This window comes from Gracilinanus agilis, chromosome 3 (assembly GCF_016433145.1).
Source record: "Gracilinanus agilis isolate LMUSP501 chromosome 3, AgileGrace, whole genome shotgun sequence".
Taxonomy (NCBI): Eukaryota; Metazoa; Chordata; class Mammalia; order Didelphimorphia; family Didelphidae; genus Gracilinanus; species Gracilinanus agilis.
Window position 1 is genome coordinate 502,799,307 of NC_058132.1, and position 20,529 is coordinate 502,819,835.

A 20,529-nucleotide genomic window follows, 5' to 3' on the forward strand; every position below is an offset into this window, starting at 1 on the left:
TTCTATCTTCTCATTATATGGCCAAAATATTTAAGCTTCAGCTCTTAATAAATGTTCTTTTCTCTTCCTCCCTCTATCCTTTCTCTCTGAGGAAGACAGAAGCCAAGATGAACCCTACCATTTAGCCATAAAAATTGCCCTCAATTTTTAAAAAGTTTAATAACAACTGTAATAGGTATAGGCTTTAAAGGTATAAAGGCAAACCACTTTAGTATCTTTGCCAAGAAAAGCCCGAATGAGGTCTTGAATATATATTCTGCCTGGTGAGCTGAGCTGAAGAGTGATCAGTTGAACTTTCTCTAATGGCAATTATAGGCAATTATAGGTTGTTATAGGATAGCTAGGATATATAGGATAGCATGTTTAGGGCATGATGCTAGAGGGGGGAAAAATCACTAGTTCTATAGTTATTTTTTTTTAAATGCCTCTTCATAAGTCAGCTAGTTAGTTCAGTGGATTGAGAACCAGGCCTAGAGATGGGAGGTCTTGGGTTTAAAGCTGGCCTCAGACACTTCCTAGTTGTATGACCCTGGGCAAGTCACTTAACCACCATTGCTTAACCCTTACTGCTCTCCTGCCTTGGAACTGGTACTTAGTATATATATTCTAAGACAGGAGATAAGTTAAAAAAAAATAAAGGATTGATATTAAGACTACTAAGATACTAAGAAGGTAAGGTTATTTTTTTGTTTTGTTTTTTTAAATGCATCCTTATACATCTTTGTTGTTTAGTTTCTTAGCAGTGTTCGACTCTTCAATTGAGTTTTATTGGAAAAGATACAGCTTTCCTGCCTTTCCTTTTTAAGTCTTCTGATTTCGCTCTCCTTCCAGATTTCCTTCTATAAAGCCTTTTAACTTGGGGAAATTGAAATGTAAAAATAATTTATATTCTTTTGGAGGTGACCACACTAAAACTGCATGAAGCTGAGTAAAAATGCCACATTTATTCTATCTAAATCACCTTCTCTCAGAGGCAACTGAACAATATTTTGAGATCATTTAACCTTCTACATAGCACAATGTGGTAGAAAAGATATATTCACAGAGAGGAGACTGTGCATCTTGCTGGTAGAAATCATATACATCTGATGTTAAGAAAAGGTAAATAACAGAATTTTTTTTTGTTCAGCCATTTTAATTGTGACTGACTCTTCAAGACCTCATTTGGGCTTTTCTTGGCAAAGATACTAAAGTGGTTTGCCCTTTCCTTCTCCACCTCATTTTACAAATAAGAAAACTGAGGCAAACAGTTTTAAGTGACTTGCCCAGGATCACACAGCTAGTGTCTGAGGCTAAATTTGAACACAAACCCACACACACACACACACACACACACACACACACACACACACACACACACACACACACACACATATATTGGTTTCTCTCTTTTCCAGGTCTGTTCACCTCATTCTCTTTTTTCATTTAAAACTCCAGGTCCTGCACTTTATTTACTATGCCACCTAGCTGCTCATAGGGCCATACATTAAGAGATGGAAAGAATCCTAGAAGCCATCTAATACAATCTCCTCCTTTTAAAGATTAGAGCCTGAAGCCCAAAAGGTTTAAGTCATTTGCTCAAAGTCAAACAGACAATAAGTAAAAGACATGTGTATTTTAACCCAACCCCAATATTCTTTTCACTATATACTACAGCCTCTGATGTATAAATTCTACAACTTATAAGCTTTCTATAAGGAAGCCTATTTCCTCTACCTTCCAATTTCATTTCCTATATTTGCATTTCTCAATACTTTATGTGGAAATGGTCTATAAAAGTGAAGAGAATACAGATTTGAAGTAAAAGGCCTGAGTTCCAGGATCACATTTGTCATTCATTAGATATGTATCTCACATCTCTGGATCTTACTCTCCTCATATAAAAAATGAGAGAGTTGAATTAGATGTTTTCAAGATACAATGAAAGTTTACATTTCTGTGATTCCTTTCAACTTTTCTCTTTCTCCAGAGGACCAGACCGGCTTTCTTCACCCTCTATTTTCTTTGTTTTGCTTTATTTAACATAAATCTGTTAATATTCATATATTATGCTGATTTATTTTTCAAATGGTGGTAAAGGGAGAAAAGAGAAGTGAGACCAATGGGAAAGGGACAAAAAGAAATAAAAACAAGAAAATAGCAGAAATGAGGTAGGTTTTTGAGAACAAAGTGGGGAGAAGAGATTCTCAATAGAAGCTATTCTGAATGAGATATGATGTTGCTGGAAAAGCCCTAGGTTCCTTTTTCTCCAAAAAATATAATAGCTTCATAGGTCTTATTTTTCATATTCTTATTTAAGCTATGTACTAGGCATGAAAATTTTATGAGGAAAATCTAAATAGTGCCTGCTAACATCCCTATAAAAACTGTCAGCTTAAAAAATACATAAAATTGCATTATACTCTAAGCCTATTCAATATCATCTCTGCAATTATGGGAATTTTTTGTAAACCTAATTTTGGATTAAAACTGTAAAGTATATGCCTATTTAAGAAGCTGACCTATATTATTCTTATTCTTATCACTTGCACGGATGTTTCCAAGAGAAAATACATCTGAAGGTCCATTTCTGGATTCCAAGAATGTCACACTTGGCTCAGGGGCTGCCAGCAGAACCCAGGACTGCTCATTTCTCCCTTTCCATTGTTACCACAACCTGTGGCTTCTAACTAGGTTTCTGGCCTCTGCTAGCCCACTGAAGAAGAAGTACAGTTAAGGCTGCTCTGCTCTCCTCATCAGGGAAACAATCCCACAAATCTCAGGATGCTTTCAAAAGATCTTAATAATAACAAAGGGGAAGTAGATGAGTGGTTTTTAAAATTCATTTACCTATTGCTTTGATGTTTACAAAGTGCTTTTATTACAATAGCAGATAGTGAATAATTATTATCACTTTTCCTATTTTATAAATACTTAAGAGAGTCTGATCACTAGTAAGAGACTTGCTCAAGGTCACACACCTAAAAATCATCAATGTTTAGAATTGAAACTCATGCCTCATGACCCAACTCAGTTTCAAGCATCTTCAAAATAAAATGTCTAGCAATCAAATGAATGTAAGTAGAACTAAATTTCATAATTTCTTACACTTGTAACTAAACCTTCACTTTTGTCCTTGAAAATTTTGTCCAATCCTTATTTTAATCTGCAGCTTATGCTCCTAGTTCCTCTCTACACCTTTTTGAGGTCTGCCTACCCCGTTCTCTTTTTTTACTTAAGACTTTTAGGGAAAGATAAAATTCACATAGATAAAAATGTTATCTTCTCTTAAACCATATACTGAAATAAAATTTAGCTGTATTTTAAAAGAAATCTTAGATGCTCTTCTATTTCTTATACAAAGATTTGACTAGGGGCAACTAGGTGACACAGTGGATTGGATTAGCTAGGCCTATAAATGGGAGGTACTGGTTTCAAATCTGACCTCACTTCTTAGGTGAAAGAAGTGAACTAGATTTTTAAATTTTAAGTCATTTAACTCCTATTTTCTAGCCTTTACCACTTTTCTGTCTTGGAACCAATATACAGTATTGATTCTAATATGAAGGGAAAGGTCTTTTAAAAAAAGAGAGAATGAAGACTACCTTGCTAATTTTATCATAAGGGCAAGGACTCTGGTTGTGGGTGCCCTTTTGGAGTGGTAGAGATTGGGAACTGTGAGAGGATATAGGATTGGAGCCAGGGATACTGCCAATGAAATTACAAATGGAAGATGATGGTGGGGATGGGAGGGGGAAAGAATCATAAGTTATAAAAGAGAAGAAAGACTGCATAAGGATACAGTTTTGCGTCAAGTTTTAGGAGAAATTCAGAACACTAATTACCAGCTTTTGAAAAGCAATGAAAGTGAAGCTCCCCCCTCCAAAAAAAAAGCAAGAAGAAAAAATTTTCTAGCTTCCCTAAATTTTACAGCTAACATAGGTACTTAACTAAACCATTAATATGATAGTTGCTCTTTAGTAGATGACTTAGACATTACCAATTCCCTTGTTTGAGTGAGTCACTTAAGTGTGAGCATCTAAGTGAAAACATATTCTCAGTAAATCTTGAAACAAAGTAGAAGGGGGTAAGGTGAGGGGATAAGGAAGAGATTTTTGGAAAGGTAGATAGAATAAGAACTAAAAAGTAAGGGGTAAGGGACAAGGAAGGGATCTTTAGAAAGGCAGGCTAATTTGGGTCTAGGAGGTCAAAGGGAGAGGATAATGGAAGATTTCTAAAAAGGGACACAAACTGGAGAGGTAGTGGACAGAGGAAATTGGACATCTCAGGAGGGATATAGCAAAAAGAAAGGAAGAGGACAAACAGTGAGGAAAAACAGAATGGAGGGAAATACACAATTAGTAATTGTGACACTGAATGTGAATAAGATGAATTCATCCATAAAATGAAAATCATAGCAGAATGGATCAAAAACTAAAACCTGACAATATGTAGTTTATAAGACACACACTTAAAAAACGAGAAACACATAGAGTCAAAATAAAGGGCTGGAACAGAATATACAATGCCTCATCTGATTCAAAGAAAGCAGGGGTGGTAGTTATGATCTCTCACAAAGTTAATGCTAAAAGAGATATAATCAAAAAAAGATTAACAGGACAACAATGCTGTAAAAAGTATAACAAAGCATTATAGATATTAAGCCTATATGTGCCATATGTTACAGTATCCAAATTTTTAAAGCAAAAACTAAATGAGTTACACATGGAAATAGATAGCAAAACAATAGCATTGGGGGTATTTAATTTTTCCCTCTCAAAACTAGATAAATCTAACCAAAAAATTAATAACATAGAAATCAAGGAGATAAATAGAATCTTAGATGAGTTAAATATGATAGATATCTGGAGAGAACTGAATGGAAACAGAAAATACACCTTCTCTCAGTGGTACATGGCACTTTTTCAAAAATTGACCATATATGTGGGCACAAAAACATTATAGTTAAATGTAGAAAAGCAGAAATATTAAATGTATCCTTTTCAAATCATAATGCAATAAAAATTACATATAATAGGAGACATGGAAACAAAAAAGTAAAAACTAATTAGAGATTAAATAATAATCTTAAAGAATGAGTGGGTTAAAGACCAAATCACTGAAAAAATAATTTAAAAGAATGATAATAAAGAGACAAAAATACCAAAACCTATGGGATATAGCAAAAGCAGTAATTGGATGAAAATTTACACATCTAAATGCTTACATTCATAAAGTGAAGAAATAAAAAAGCAACAAATTGAGAATAAAAATTTTAAAACTACAAAAAGGACAAATTAAAAATCTCTAACTAAACATCAAAGTAGAAATCCTAAAAATTAAAGGTGAGATCAATAAAACAATGTATGAAAATCACTGAATTAATAAATAAATTTAGGAATTGGTTTTATGAAAAACATCAACAAAATTAATAATCCAATCTGATAAAAAATATAGGAAGAGAAGAAATGAAACAGGTCGCATTAAAAATAAAAAGAATGAATTTATTACTAATGAAGATGAAATTAAAGCAATTAATAGGAATTATTTTGCTCATTTCTAAGAAAGCAAATTTAAAAATGAAAGAGAAATGGAGGAATACTTACAAAAAAAACTATCTAGATCAAAGAAGAAATAGAATACTTAAATAAACCTGTTTTAGAAAAAAATTAAATGAGCCATAAGTTAACTTCCTAAGAAAAATGAATCAGGACCAGATGGATTTAAAAGTGAATTCTGCCAAACATTTTAGGATCAACTAATTCCAATATTAAATAAATTACTTGAAATAACAGGTAAAGGAGTTTTGCTAAACTCCTTTTATGAAATAAATATGGTTCTGATAACTAAAACAAGAGCAAAAATAGAAAAAGAAAATTATAAACCAATCTCATTAATGAATATGGATATGAAAATCCTAAACAAAATAATTTTAGCAAAATAGCAGAATATAAAATCATTAGCATAATTAAAATGACAACTCTACCTAATCTACTTATTTAATGACATCTATTAATTTACCCAAAAATTATTTTATTGATTTAGAAAAGAATAATAACATAGTTCATTTGGAAGAACAAAAGATCAAGAATAGCAAAAGAATTAATGGAGAAAATATAAAGGAAAGAGGCCTAGCAGTATCAAATTTTAAATTGAATTATAAAGCAGTAACTATCAAATTTATCTAGTACTGGCTAAGAAGTAGAAATCTGATCAGTGGAACAGAACAGACATATGACAAATAGCAGTAGGAGATTATAGTAAACTTGTATTTGACAAAAACATGGATCCAGATTTCGGGGATAAGAAATCACTATGTAGTAAAAACTGCTGGGACGAATGGAAGCTGGTTTGGCAGAAAGTAAGTATAGATGAATATCTTATACCATTCTCTGAGATCAAAATATATAAATGATCTAGACATAAAAAGAGACATCATAAGTAAATTAGAAAAACAGGGAATATATTACCTACCAGATTTATGGATAGGAGAGGATTTTATAAATCAATAAGAGATGAAGAACATTGTGAAATATAAAATGAACAATTCTGAGTACATTTTAATGAAAAAAAGTTAATGAAAAGTTTTTGTACAAATAAAACACGTGTTATCAAGATTAGAAGAAAAGCAGAAAATTGAGGGGGGGTATTTATAGGCAGCCTCTCAGATAAAAGTCTCACATCTAAAATATATAAAGAACATTGTCAAATTTCTAAGAATAAGAGTCATACCCCAATTGATAAAGGAGCAAAAGATATGAGCAGATAATTTTCCAATAAGGAAATCAAAGCCATAAATAGGTATATGAAAAAATGTTCTAAATTACTACTGATTAAAGGAATGCAAACCAAGACAACTTTGAGATATTATCTCACACCTATCAAATTGGCTAAAATGACAAAAGAACAAAATGATACATGTTAGAGGTGGTGCAGGAAAATGGGGATACTAATACACTGTTGGTGGAGCTGTAAACTGAGCCAAACATTTTGGAGAGCATTTTGAATAACATCCAGAAAGTTACAAAACTGTGTATACTCATTTTGCTGGGTCTGTTTTCCAAGGAGATCAGGAAAAAAAGGAAAAGAACTCCTATGTTCCAAAATATTTATAGCAGCTCTCCTTGTGGTGGCAAAGAATTAGAAATTGAGGGGATACCCATCAGCTGGGGAATGGCTAAACAAATTGTAATATATGATTGTGATGGAATACTACTGTGCTATAAAAAGCCCAAAGCACAGACTGATTTTTTAAAAACTTGGAAAGAACTACATGGGATAATAAACAGTGAAATGAGTAAAACCAAGAGAATATTATACACAATTACAGAATTATAATACTAGAATAAATTGTAAATGTTCCCTCAGAAAGTGAACTAAAAAGTGAAAATATGAAAAACTTAATTTGTATGAACATGTAAGTTTCCCAGACAATGCCTTCTGTCATGTGGGGATGATGGGAATGGGCTGGGACACTTATGGATGGGATTTATTACATATATATGAAGAAAAGTAAGCTATACATAGAAGAGATTTGTGATTTCATTTATGTACAATCTTTTTTTCTTTGTATATAGAAATTCTTGTTTTATTTGGTTTTGTAAAATTTAGAAGAAAAAAATAAGAAAAAAATTTCAAGTCTATTAGATCTCTCCTTTAGGTGGTCTCCTTTCCAATATATTAAAAAATATTACAACACTTTATCTGTCCTCATACAAAAGAACTCCCAACTTACCTGACTGGTTTGTTCTCTGGGCCTACATCTTTAAAACCCATTTCCTCCAGTTTGCATCGCCTATAAAGTTCATAATGTCGAGTATGAGTTTGTTCTCTCAGATCCTCCATATTTGTGCAAATAAGCATTTCACGGAGCTTTACAAAGTCACAGTGAGTTTCATTTTCCACTAGTCAGAAAAAGGAAAAGTAGATAAAAGTTAAGTCTGATATAAACAATTAAAATAACTTATAAATTACAAGCTTAATAAGTATATAAACTATAATCTATGACAGGTATTCTATTCAAGGGCAAAAGAGTTATATTATACTTAGATTATCAGCAAAATTAATCAGGAAAATGTTTAAAATTCAATGTCCAATGGGTAGATAGCATCTTATGCTATTTGCTAATTATCCACTGGCATACATGTATATAACACAGAAATAACTACACCATTCTAATAGTACTCTGATAACAATCTATTAACAAATGTCATCAGGTCATTTGATCTAGTGCTGATAAAGAATACTTTTCTATTCTTGAGACTATTCCCCATTTTCTGCTTTCCTTCTAATATTGGCAATATTTGTTTTATTTGTACAAAAATTTTTCAAGGTAGTAAAGTTTACTCTATTTTCAAAGTAGTAAAGTCGAATGATACAATTTTCTAAGATTTATGATTCTGAGCAATTTTAGTTAAATAGTACCTAAGTTCCACAGTTCATATTACTATAGTATATATGACAGTAAGTATGTTTTCTCTATCGCTTAAATACGCTGTGTTCAAATGAGTATAACCTTAATGTGTGTTATGGTGGTTAAGGTCTTGTTATTTATTCATATAGTAGAGCACTGATATTCAACCAAGTTGTGAAGGTCAGAGGATTATTTTCAACAACTGCTTGATAAAAGCTCCACTGAAAGGAGATGGAATTTTGTGAAAGGCTAAATGCCCTAGTAACAGTTCCCTTAGGAATCAGTTGGCCTTGATGAACTAGAAAGTTGATCTTGACATTCTGGGACCTTAATAGTGTTTACAATCCAAGCACAAGCTTGATCTTGAAGTGATTGGATCAGCTTGGCTTGATTCCAAGATCTGACCTCGTTAACAAAGAGATGATGACTTTGTCCTCAACAAGGTAGGCTACCAGCTTAATAAGTAAAGGCTGTCAGAGGCTTGTAGATTTAACAGGGTTTATTGGATAAGTTGAAGGAAAAGTAAACTGGGAGATGGGAGAGAGGGAAAAAGGTGAACCCTATCGAGCTTTTAACCAATAATAAGTATAATAAATTAGGATGATATATAAATAGAGATTTGGCCTAGGTGCTGAGTCCAGGGGACTTTGAGAGTCTCCAGAAGCTATTAGAGATTTTCAGAAATATTAATGATGAAATGTTGATGAATAATCTTGTTAGATGATTAGATGATTAAGGCTCAGTTGCCTTATCAATAATGAAGTGATTGATATAATTAGCAAAGTAGTCTGAACCCTGCCTGTCAATACCAATTTAACCTCCTGCAGTAGACAACCTCTTGCCTCCCTAACCCAGAAAAAAGAGAGCCCAGAGGCTGTTCAGCTCTCAGTATTTATAGAGGATCTTCCAACCGAAACTTGGCATGTGCCACCCCCTGCCAGCTGGCTGGGTTCTTTGTTCCATGGTTGATAAACTGTTGTTTGCAAATCCAATATGGCTGTCATCCTGCCAGGAATAACATGTGATATGCTACAATGACCAATATTTTTAAAGAATAATTTCATTTTTATACATTTCTTACATTAAGAAAAAAACAGGAACTTTCTTATCAGAGTTAGATAGCCAACAGTGAAATATATGTAATATATATCAAATACATGCATATATGTTAACAACTATTATTATTATATTGGGGATCCAGAAGAAGAAACAAGTATGACAGGTACTTAGAAAAGTTTGATAGGGGCAGCTAGGTGATTCAGTGGATAAAGCACCATGCCTAGAGACAGGAGAGCTTGTGTTCAAATCTGACATCAGACACTTCTCAGCTGTCTGACCATGGGCTTAACCCCCATTGCCTGGCCCTTATGCTTGACACCCTTAGAACGAATACTTAGTATCAATTCTAAGACAGAAAGTAAAGGTTTAAAAAAAAAGGATTGATATATGATCCCAGGAACAGACTGTTATCTCAGGACCAGTCAAGCAGAAGCTTAGCACAAAAGGATCTGTCCCTACAACAATCAGTCAACAAGCATTCAGTAGACTCCAGCTATGTGCTTGGGGTGGAGGAGGGAGGAGAGAGGGCACAACACTTTTCAAAGCTGTCTACTACTAAAGCATAAAGAAATTGTGATTTGTCTTAGAAGAAATAGCCCCACCAATGAAAACACTAATTCTTTAGTTGTAGTGAAGTATTAAATATATATTTTAAAAACCTCACACATGGGCATAATTTGAATTTGAATGCTGATCAAATTTATTTTAAATAATCTTCTTGGAAGGGGGGTGTGTGTATACACATATATATTTGTATATACATAAAAATGTAACATTTAAGCAATTAAAACTTTCATTCATAAGACATTGTTTGCTCTGCACTGTACATCTTAATTTGCATAGAAACCTGTTTAAACGTTATTGTATTTGTTCAAATTTAATTTAATTTTATTTTTTGAAGATTTTAGATTTAGCTCTATTTTTTGAAGATTTTAGATTTAGCTCTCCAAAAAAATTTAAGAAACTTTTTCTGCAACTAATTATCATCTACAATAATCCCTTGATCAGAAAGCTGGTCCAAATTCCATTTTATAGATACCTTTAAAAAAAAAAAAAGCTTTTACATTCTATCTTAGAATCAATACTATGTATTCGTTCCAAGGCAGAAGAGTGGTAACGGCTAGGCAATGGAGTGACTTGCCCAGGATCAAGGCCAGATTAGACCCAGTATTTCCCTTCTCTAGGCCTGGCTCTCAATCCACTGAGCCACCCAGCTGCCCTCTAGATACCTTTCTAAATTAACAATAGCTATTAATATTAAATTAGTATTATTATTGCATCTTATTGAAAATTATAATCATTATTCTATATACAAAATAATCATCCAAATACTTGTTCCTATTCAGCATATTCACCTTGAACAATGCCCCATGGATACTGGCGAGCTTTCACCATTTTATTTCCAAGTTTGACCTCTTCCATACTGCCCACAACAGCAAATGGCAATTGTCCCTGGAAAAGATGTTATCAGTTTCACACCTACATGTTAATATGAAAATAGACACACCAAAGTTTCCAAGTAATTGGATGAAAAGAGTATCAACAAAATTACTTAAAATAATATTTTTATGTTATATTACATCTTAAATTTCTAAAACTAGGTTTTACCTAGTTTTAGATCTTACCCTTATAAATAATAATATACATAGTATCAATAACAATATACATATAACATATGCAAATTCAATAAACATTTATTCAATGTTACTATGGTCAAGGCATTGGATAAGGCACTGAAGACATAAGGGCAAATACAAAAAACAGACCTTGTCCTCAAGGAGCTCGCATTTTACTTCCAGCTAACATTAACTTAAAACTGACTGTATAATAGCAATGAAAGTAAATTTAGCTTTAGATACTGACTGGTAGATAAAGACTATTATGAAGATTTTAAAAAGATAATGTAAATAAATTACCTTGCCATAATATAAATGTCAATTGTTATTGACTTTAGCATTGCTTCTGGTCTAGCTGACATATTTACCAAGAAACTCAAAAAACTGGTTTGGATGAAATCAAATAGACACATAATTGGCTAAGGGGTTATTCTATAAAACAGTTAACAATGAATGATCAGGGGATTTGGAGAAGGAAAAGTACAGTGACTAATGTATAAACTAATTGCATTCTATAATGGCTGGCCCTAAATTCTTTAATGAAACCGATCAATTAAAATACATTTATTGTATACTGATTAATTACAAATCATAGCAATGATCTTGCATTGAATGGAATAAGTAAAAGATTTTTTTTCCTTATTTGGAAATATATTTAACTCATTAAGAAGATGAGGTATGCTGGTAAATGTTTAATCATCAGCTCTCTGAAAGGAAAAAAAATACACACAACAGATTTTTATGGTTTAATCACCCATCACTTTCTTAAGTATAGACAATCAAAAAAACAAATCAAATCCTGATTTTTCAAATACGCCCATTTCTGAGATGTAAATGCTCACAAATTTAACAATTGGTTCACAAGTTAATTCAAGCTGGCTCTAGGGCACCTCTGCCTAGAAGGATGATTAGCAAGCAAGCGTATTATAAATAAGTAATATATAATAAGTGCTACAGAAAGGAGGGAAAAGGAGAGGGGGAACTAAAATAATTAAGCTCAGTAAGTTGTGATGTTAAGGCTTGGACTAGAATTTGAAGAATACATAGGATTTCCAAAGGTGGTAAGGAGGGCAAAGAAATGCCAAGGAGAGAAATGAGTAAAGCAAAGGCTGAAAGACAAAACTGCAGAAAACATGTATGGCTATCATTAGAGATATGTTAAATATATTATTTGAGGCAAAACTGTATTTTAAAAAGAGACTACTTGTTCTGATGAAAAAAATGCCAATAAAGAATTCATATGCTCTTCAAGTTAAGAATACAGAGCCCCAGAATGCTCTACAGGGAAGATGATGACTCTATCAATATGCCAGGCTCCATTCGACACTTTCCCTTTTGAGAATTGCTACAAAAATGCATCCCTTGAAACCAACTTTTCAAAAAAAATTTTTAAAAAGGAAGGAGAGTACTAGAATAAGTTCCAATAGCTGGGAAGGCAGGCATAACCATCATGGGAATAGTTTATAAGGTAGGTATAATTCTTGGGGCACATAGAGAAACAATAGAAAGAATGGTTGATCCTGATAAGAGCTGTTAAGAATTATAAGTACATTGAGTTATATATTAAAATAAGCATATTACATATAAAGATATTTATATATCTGTTGCTGTGTGCAACTACAGTGGGCAGTGATGTGATAGTCCAGTTAATCTCTTCTAACTTGGAATTCCATTGGAATTCCTTGAAAATTCATTCCATAGGATGTCTACTGAGAACAACTAATCAGATGCTAAAATGGATGCTTTTGGGGTATTATAAAGATTGCATGTGGATGGCCTGGGTTTTGGAAGAGAAATTTCACTAGACCTCACCTCTACATCATAGTGGATCAACTGATTTAATTGCCTCAGGCCACTATCAATACTGGGTCCTCACCAGCAAAGGCTATATTTGAAGATAAATTTAAACCAGACACGGAGAAAGAGGAAGCCAAGAAGCTACTAAATGAGACCACCTCAACTAGTTCCTTCAGTGACTTAGGGTCTGAGAGAAAAATAGATCTCTATGTAATCATCAAAATTAAGTTGGACTTCCTCTACTCATACCTCCAATAAGAGGAACAGGTTTCACAGGTACAAGAATAAGAAAGGGATGGCAGTTTTCACCAAGAAAGTGACTTCCCTGGAAAGTGAAATGTGGGATGAAAATAGTACAGTCAATGAAGACTTCCTTAAAAAGGTCTGTTCATTAACCAAACTATTGAACCAGAACGTTTGGAGCTGCCCCTTGGTCACATTGTATAAGATAAACTTATCACTAACAAAAAAAATGTAAAAAAAAAATTATCGTAAAAACATGTGTACATATATTTATTGTATGTTATTTATTATTTTATATTATAGGATATGTTATATACTATATATATTTAGCATACTTAATATATGTATACATATGCCTGCCCTTTGATCCAGCCATACCATTGTTGGGTTTGTACCCCAAAGAGATCATAAATAAACAGACTTGTACGAAAATATTTATAGCTGCGCTTTTCATGGTGGCAAAGAACTGGAAAAGGAGGGTATGTCCTTCAATTGGGGAATGGCTGAACAAATTGTGGTATATGCGGGTGATGGAATACTATTGTGCTCAAAGGAATAATAAACTGGAGGAATTCCAGGTGAACTGGAAAGACCTCCAGGAACTGATGCAGAGCGAAAGGAGCAGAGCCAGAAGAACATTGTACACAAAGACTGATATACTGTGGTAAAATCTAATGTAATGGACTTCTGTACTAGCAGCAATGCAATGACACAGGACAGCTCTGAGGGATTTATGGAAAAGAACGCTACCCACATTCAGAGGAAGGACTGCAGGAGAGGAAACATAAGACAAATAATTGCTTGAATGCATGGGTTGAGGTGGACATGATTGGGGATGTAGACTCGAAACTACCACACCAATGCAACTAACAACAATTTGGAAATGGGTCTTGATCAATGACACATGTTAAAACCAGAGGAAATGTGCATCAGCCGGGGGGTGAAAGGGAAAGTAGGAGCATGAATCATGTAACCATGTTAAAAATGAATATTAATAAATGTTTTTAAAAAATTAAAAAATATATATGTATACATATACACATTTATATGTATGTGCACATGTTCTATTTTCATTGAAGACACAGTAAAAGAACTGAGGCAACAGAAAGGTCTCTTCTAACTTTAATTTATGATAGAATTAGTTTAAATTTTCAATAGACATTAGAAAGCTCCCCTTGACTTTAAATGACTGAAATAGTCTAGAAAGCTTTGACAAAGAAAGTTTTAACCACACACTCATTTTTTTAAAAAAAAGGTAAATTATGCTTCTAAGATAAGTAAATGCAATTCAGTTTTAAAGGTTCCTTTCAGCCCTAAGAGGGCTTGAAGAATAAGAATAGGAAGAAATAATTCTTAAGAACTCGAATGAAGAAATTTTCCCTCATCAACAAAACATCCATATTAGGCTGTTCTAATTCAGTGTGTTCATTGTAATTCAAAGTTCAAAGTCAAAAAGTACATTAAACTAAAGTCAAAAGCACATTAGTAGTCAATAATGGTAGCTATAAATTGCATTTGTATTTAATTTGTAAATGTAGAACAAAAATATATTCAAATTCTAAGCTCTTACATTCATTGAGGAGTTAATTTTAGAAATACTTTCATCATCTGTTGGGAACTGGTATATCTGGACTCCGTTGCTGACCAATTCACTCATTAGTTTGAGCTTAAACTTCTGCAATTCAGTTTTGGAAATTGTGTCTGCTTTGGCGATCACAGGGATGATATTTACCTGATATTTGTAAAAAACCAGACAATCCAAGATTATTTTTGTATTTTTTTATATAAAGTCCATCCTAGTCAAAATGAAGTCTAAACAAAAATGTTTTTACCTTTAGAATCATGGGATCCTATGTTTAGTGTGTATCATTTATACACTACATAAACTATAGATACTTACCTAACAAATAATGCTTAAAAGGAAAAAGGCCCAATATTCATAAAATCAATTTTCTATCTGTTTAGTTTAGAAATCTAGTCTTTTCTTCCCTAACTTCTCCTACTTCCAAAAGTTCAGGTAACAATAATATATTTAGCTATTCAAACTGGATAGTTTAACTCACAAAATAGTTCTATTTACTTTTAATTTAGATGCTGAGAGATCAGGGTCAACCCTACACATGAAGCAATAGAAATTTGCCTCTAGCTCTCTTCCCACATACCACCAAAGTAGTTATCTCTATGTTATCTCTCCATTCCATCAGGGACTTTTCCCCAATAAGGTGCTAGTTTATTTGCTTTATCTCCCAAGAGCATCTAAGTTTTCACAAAAGGTTTTTAAGCATTAAAAATATGAATAAATATGTACCAGCATAATTTTAGACTTTCTGATAAGCCAGTAATGGGAAAGATCCTTTAAGGAAGAAAAAAAAAGTATTGCTTATTCCTAAACTCAGTTATTCAACTGCACAACAATTTTGGTTGTTAAGAAGTGAGAGCTTTATGCTAATACAGTAAAGTGTCAAAGCCCATAGTACAAAGCACTAAAATAATACTTAAGAGCCTATTTTTTCCTCTTCTCTTTCCACTCCATCAATTTCTATTGATTCACTATGTGATTTTTATTTAACATCTATTTGCCCTACTCATGGCAAATTGCCTATCAAATAAATGTCAAAAATCGGATATTAGTCATTTAATTATAAGTATTTTTAATTTTTAACTTAATTTTTCCCCCAATTACATGTAAAAACAGTTTTTAATATTTTTCAAAGACTACTGAGTCTCAAATTCTCTCCCTCTTCTTCCCAACCACTAACCCCACATGAGATGGTATTTTTCCATTTTGTGGAAGGAAATTCAAATAGAAAAAAAAAGAGAGTGAAAAAATTTTGCTTTGGTCTGGATTCAAACTCAGTTCTTTTTCTCTGGAAGTAGATGGTATTTTTTATCACAAGTCCTTTGGGATATTTTAAAATCACTGTATTGTTGAGAATAGCTTTTATTCCCAGTTGTTCATTGTACACTGTTGTATTCCTGCCACTGTTCAATGTTCCCTTGGTTCTGCTTATTTCACTCTGCTTCAGAGTGTAAGTCTTCCCAGGTTTTTCTGAGCTCTTCATGCTTATCATTTCTTACAGCATAATAGCATTCCGTTATAATCATATACTATATGATAATATGTATGTATAACCCAATGAAATTGCTTGTCAATTCCAGGAGGGGGGAGGGAGACAATTAGAATCATGGAAACATAGTAAAAAAATTTTTTAAGAAAAAAAATTTTGAAGAAAAAAAATGATCATATACTATAATTTACTCAGCCATTTCCCAATGATGGCCATCTCTTTGGGATGCAAACTTAATAATAGTATTGCTGAGACAAAGGGTAAGTACTGTTTGCCCTACTGAATGACTGAATCAGTTCACAACTCCCACAATAATGCACTCATGTCCCAGGGTTCCCACCTCCCCTCCAAGTTTCATTATTATCCTTTTCTGTCATAACAGCCAATCTAATTAAGTTGTGAGGTGGCACCTCAGAGTTAATTTGCATTTTTCTAATTAATAGTGACTTAGAGCATATTTGGCAAAACTATAAAAAAGTTTTAATTACTTTATTTGGGAAATGCCTGTTCATATCCTTTGACCATTAATCAACTGGGGAATGACATTCTTATATGTTACACTATTGTAACTAATGTGTATTACTTTCCATCCCATTTACCCCTCTTTAAATAGTTTCTGACTTCCTTGAATTTGCCCTCTTTTCTACTAGCCACACCCCTCTTCTCTTATCTGCTTCTCTCCTATTTTTCTGTAGGGTAAGATAGCTTTCTATACCTAATTGATCATGAATGTTCTTCATTATTAAGCCAATTCTGCTGGAGTGTAAGATTTAAAATGCTCTCTTCCTCATCTCCCCCATCTTTCCCTCCACAGTGAATGTACTTTCAGGCTTCTCTAATGTGCAATAATTTACCCCGTTATGTTTTCCTTTTCTCCTCCTCCCAATGCATTCCTCTTTTTCATGCCTTAATTTTGTTCTATTTTTTATATCATTCTATCATATTCAATTCATACCCTGGCCTTCTATCTATGTATACTCCTTCTAACTGCCTTAATAACGACAACGTTCTTTGGTATTAGAAGAATCATCCCTCCATGTAGGGATGTGCACAATTTAACCTTATTGAATGTCTTTTGACATTGACCCTTTCCTGTTTACCTTTTTATGATTCTCTTGAGTCTTATATTTGAGAGTCTCATTGTTTGTTTAAAAAAAATTGGACAGGCACATTTCAAGAATGAGTGAAACTGAAAAAGTCTACATGACAGAAACTGTAGGGATCATCAGAAAATTGGGGCATATTGGTACCTAGTTTGCCTAAAAAAGAAGACAATCCAGAAAAGACTTTCTACTGGCTCCCTATTATGTCAGTAAATCAATTTGTTAACTTTCAACTTTATGCTTATTTGACTAATAATCTAGTGGATTTGGCAACTCTTTATAAAACTTCTTGGTGCAAAGGAAATAAGATGATATTGAAACACTACATTTAGCAAGTTCAAAAACAGACATTTTAAAAGCAATTTGATTAATAAATGAGTATCCTCTTAAAATGAAAACACATTACTATGCTTTTACTATTATAATATATCTATGGGGAGCTGGTTGACTCAGTGGATTGAGACTCAGGCTTAGAGGCAGGAGGTCCTAAGTTTAAAATTTGGACTCAGACAATTCCTAGCTGTGTGATTCTGGGCAAGTCATTCAACCCCCATTGCCTAGCCCTTACTGCTCTTCTGCCTTGGAACCAATACATAGTATTGATTCTAAGATAGAAGGCAAGGGTTTAAAAATAATAATATCAATATTTTATACTTAAATCTCATATTATTCTTCAATTTTTGACATTTGAGTGTTTTCCAACTGCTATCTGCTATTTGTTCTTTATTCATTTTTTTTGCCCATCTACAGTATTGCTGACTCTACAAGTCAATCATTTGCACCTCCCTCTTCAAGCATGCTTGCTTCATCAATATAAAGCAGTTTAATGTTTCCTAGTAGTAATTCTCTTATTTATATATGTTAAACGACTCTGATCAGCTATGACATCTTCACCATTCTGAAGGGAACAACAAGTAAGTTTCACTGAGATTCTGCTAAAATTATTAAAATACTACAAATACAGAATTTTTTATTTGTCTAGTCAACAACTATGGAATTGCTAGCAATCAACAGCTATGGCATTTCTGCACATTAACTAAGTCTCAGCATCAAAGTTCCCATTTCTTATTTCAATGTAAGACTGAATTTATAGTACAAATGCTTCTGCTTTCTGCATCCTGCCTTCTTGTTTGACCAGGAGCCAGGATCATCACACATACTGAAATGTTTCTCTTCATACCATTGTCAGTACTAGAGTACTTCATTTAAGATCTTGCTTGGTAAACTTTCTCCTCTTTTTCTCTTACTTAATAGTGCCAAGAGATGAATTTAGTAGTTTAAAATAAGCATATTGCAACAATTCATATTTCTTTTTTTATTACCATTTCATGAATTAAATTCATTCAAAAATAGATTAACTTGTTGAAAAAAGGAATTAAAGTCTTAACTTCAATGTTCCTTGTCACTTTATGAACCATTAAGTAAGAGTTAAACATTTAGGAGTCTCTAGATAATACACCAAGAAAGGTAGCTATGATTTAGTGGAAAGAATGTTGGATTTGATGTAAGAAGATGTGGGTTTTAATTCTGGCTATACTCCCTGTGTGACCATGGAAGAATCACCCAAACTTCAGTTTCCTCATCTGTGAAATGAAGACGTCACGTTGTATAATTGCAAATTCCCTTCCTATACTAAATCAATGATTCTATGACCCATCCTACCTACCACATAGAGTTATGCTGAGGCTTAAATAAGACATAAAAAGTGCTTTATAAAACATAAAGTCCAGTCTATATCATCAGTTATTTTAAAAAATATCCCAATATCCACCAACTGGGGAATGGCTGAAGAAGTTGTGGTATATCATTGTGATGGAAAAATATTGTGCTAGAAGTAATGACAAGCAGAATGATTCTGGAAAAATCTAGAGAGATTTACATGAATTGATGCAAAGTGAAGAGTACAGAATCATAAGAACATTGTACACAATGACAGCAATATTTTTTTAGAACAACTGTGAATAGCCTAGTTATTTCTTAGCAATGCAATGACTAGACAATCCCAGACTCATGATGAAAAATGTCAATTGCCCTCCAAGAAAGAACTGATGGAGTCTGAATGCAGACTAAAACATACTTTTTACTTTCTTCTTTTTTAAAATCTGAGATCTCTTCCTCAAACTGACTAATATGGAAAAATGTTTTAGATAATTGGACATGCAAAATCTGTATTAGATTGCTCACTGTTGGGGGGGGGGGTGAGGGAAGAAAGGAGGGAAAGAATTTGGAAATCTAAATTTTTTTTTATGACTGTTAAAAATTGTTCTTACATATAATTGGGAAAATAAAATATTATTTTTTTCAAATCCCCCAGTATCTTCTAATATTTTTAAAATATACCTGAACATAGTAAAGTTATTTAATTTGGGGATATTCAGATATCCAAAAATATTTTAAAGTATCCTAATCACTGAACAATTTTTTTAAATGGCTAAATACACACTCATATAATAATAGTTATTTAAATATGTATAAGTGTATTTTTTAAAGATATATGTACATATATATATATATTAAGCCCCACATAAATAAGTTAAAAGAATAGAAAATGAGTAAATTAATGAATTGATTGCTTGCCAGATCTCACCTTACTATCAAGGCTCTTCATGGTTAACAAATCAAGTGTCTTAAGAGAATGTCCCGTAGGTGAAATAAAGTAAAGGCAAGCATGGATTCGAGAATCATGGTAGTTAAAGAGAGACCTTTTTATCTTCAATTCTTCTTGGAGATAGGCCTCAAACTGAGCATCTATGTAATCAACTATTGGTTGATAGCTGAAGAAAAAGAATACAATCATTCAAGTATTTTATGCCATATATACATATTCTAGTAAGATATTTTATTTATACTATAGCAGAGATTTGTGGTAAATCAACAATTTTTACAAATGAATATAATATGCTTTCCTTCATATAAAGGTCAATGAAACTAAACTATCAGAAAAGCACATGCTTTAAACCATTTCCAGAGGCACTTATGGATGGTCCCCTTTTATAATTCAGCAAGACCTCCTTGTGATCAAGGTTCACTTTTGTCAAATCATTGGCTCATTATGAAAGTACCATCTATGGCCACTGACAAATGTAAGCTAGTAGTTGGCATGCCACTGATATGTGTGGAAGAATGGCTGGGCACAAGGAAGTTAAAATGTAGCACAATACCAAGAATAGTTTCTTTGCTCTTCTACAGGTGGCCATAGAAAAGCCTGAAAATGGATATAGGAGAAAGCACACACAACTAGTTTGAAGTTG

At 32.9% G+C, this 20,529-nt stretch overlaps 1 protein-coding gene across 2 annotated transcripts in view; it reads right to left on the reverse strand.

Moving 5' to 3' along the window:
- The window catches only part of SEPTIN10 (septin 10), a 44,553-nt gene extending 24,639 nt beyond the window's left edge, over positions 1–19,914 (reverse strand). For both annotated transcript variants that reach the window (XM_044670494.1, XM_044670495.1), the window contains exons 1-4: positions 19,866–19,914; positions 14,678–14,839; positions 10,807–10,903; positions 7,715–7,883 (exon numbers count right to left, since the gene is read on the reverse strand). In XM_044670494.1, the coding sequence (XP_044526429.1) occupies positions 7,715–7,883; positions 10,807–10,903; positions 14,678–14,839; positions 19,866–19,886 (449 nt within the window). In that variant the 5' untranslated portion in view covers positions 19,887–19,914. The remainder of the gene's footprint in view (positions 1–7,714; positions 7,884–10,806; positions 10,904–14,677; positions 14,840–19,865) is intronic.
- Between the last annotated feature and the right edge of the window lie 615 nt (positions 19,915–20,529).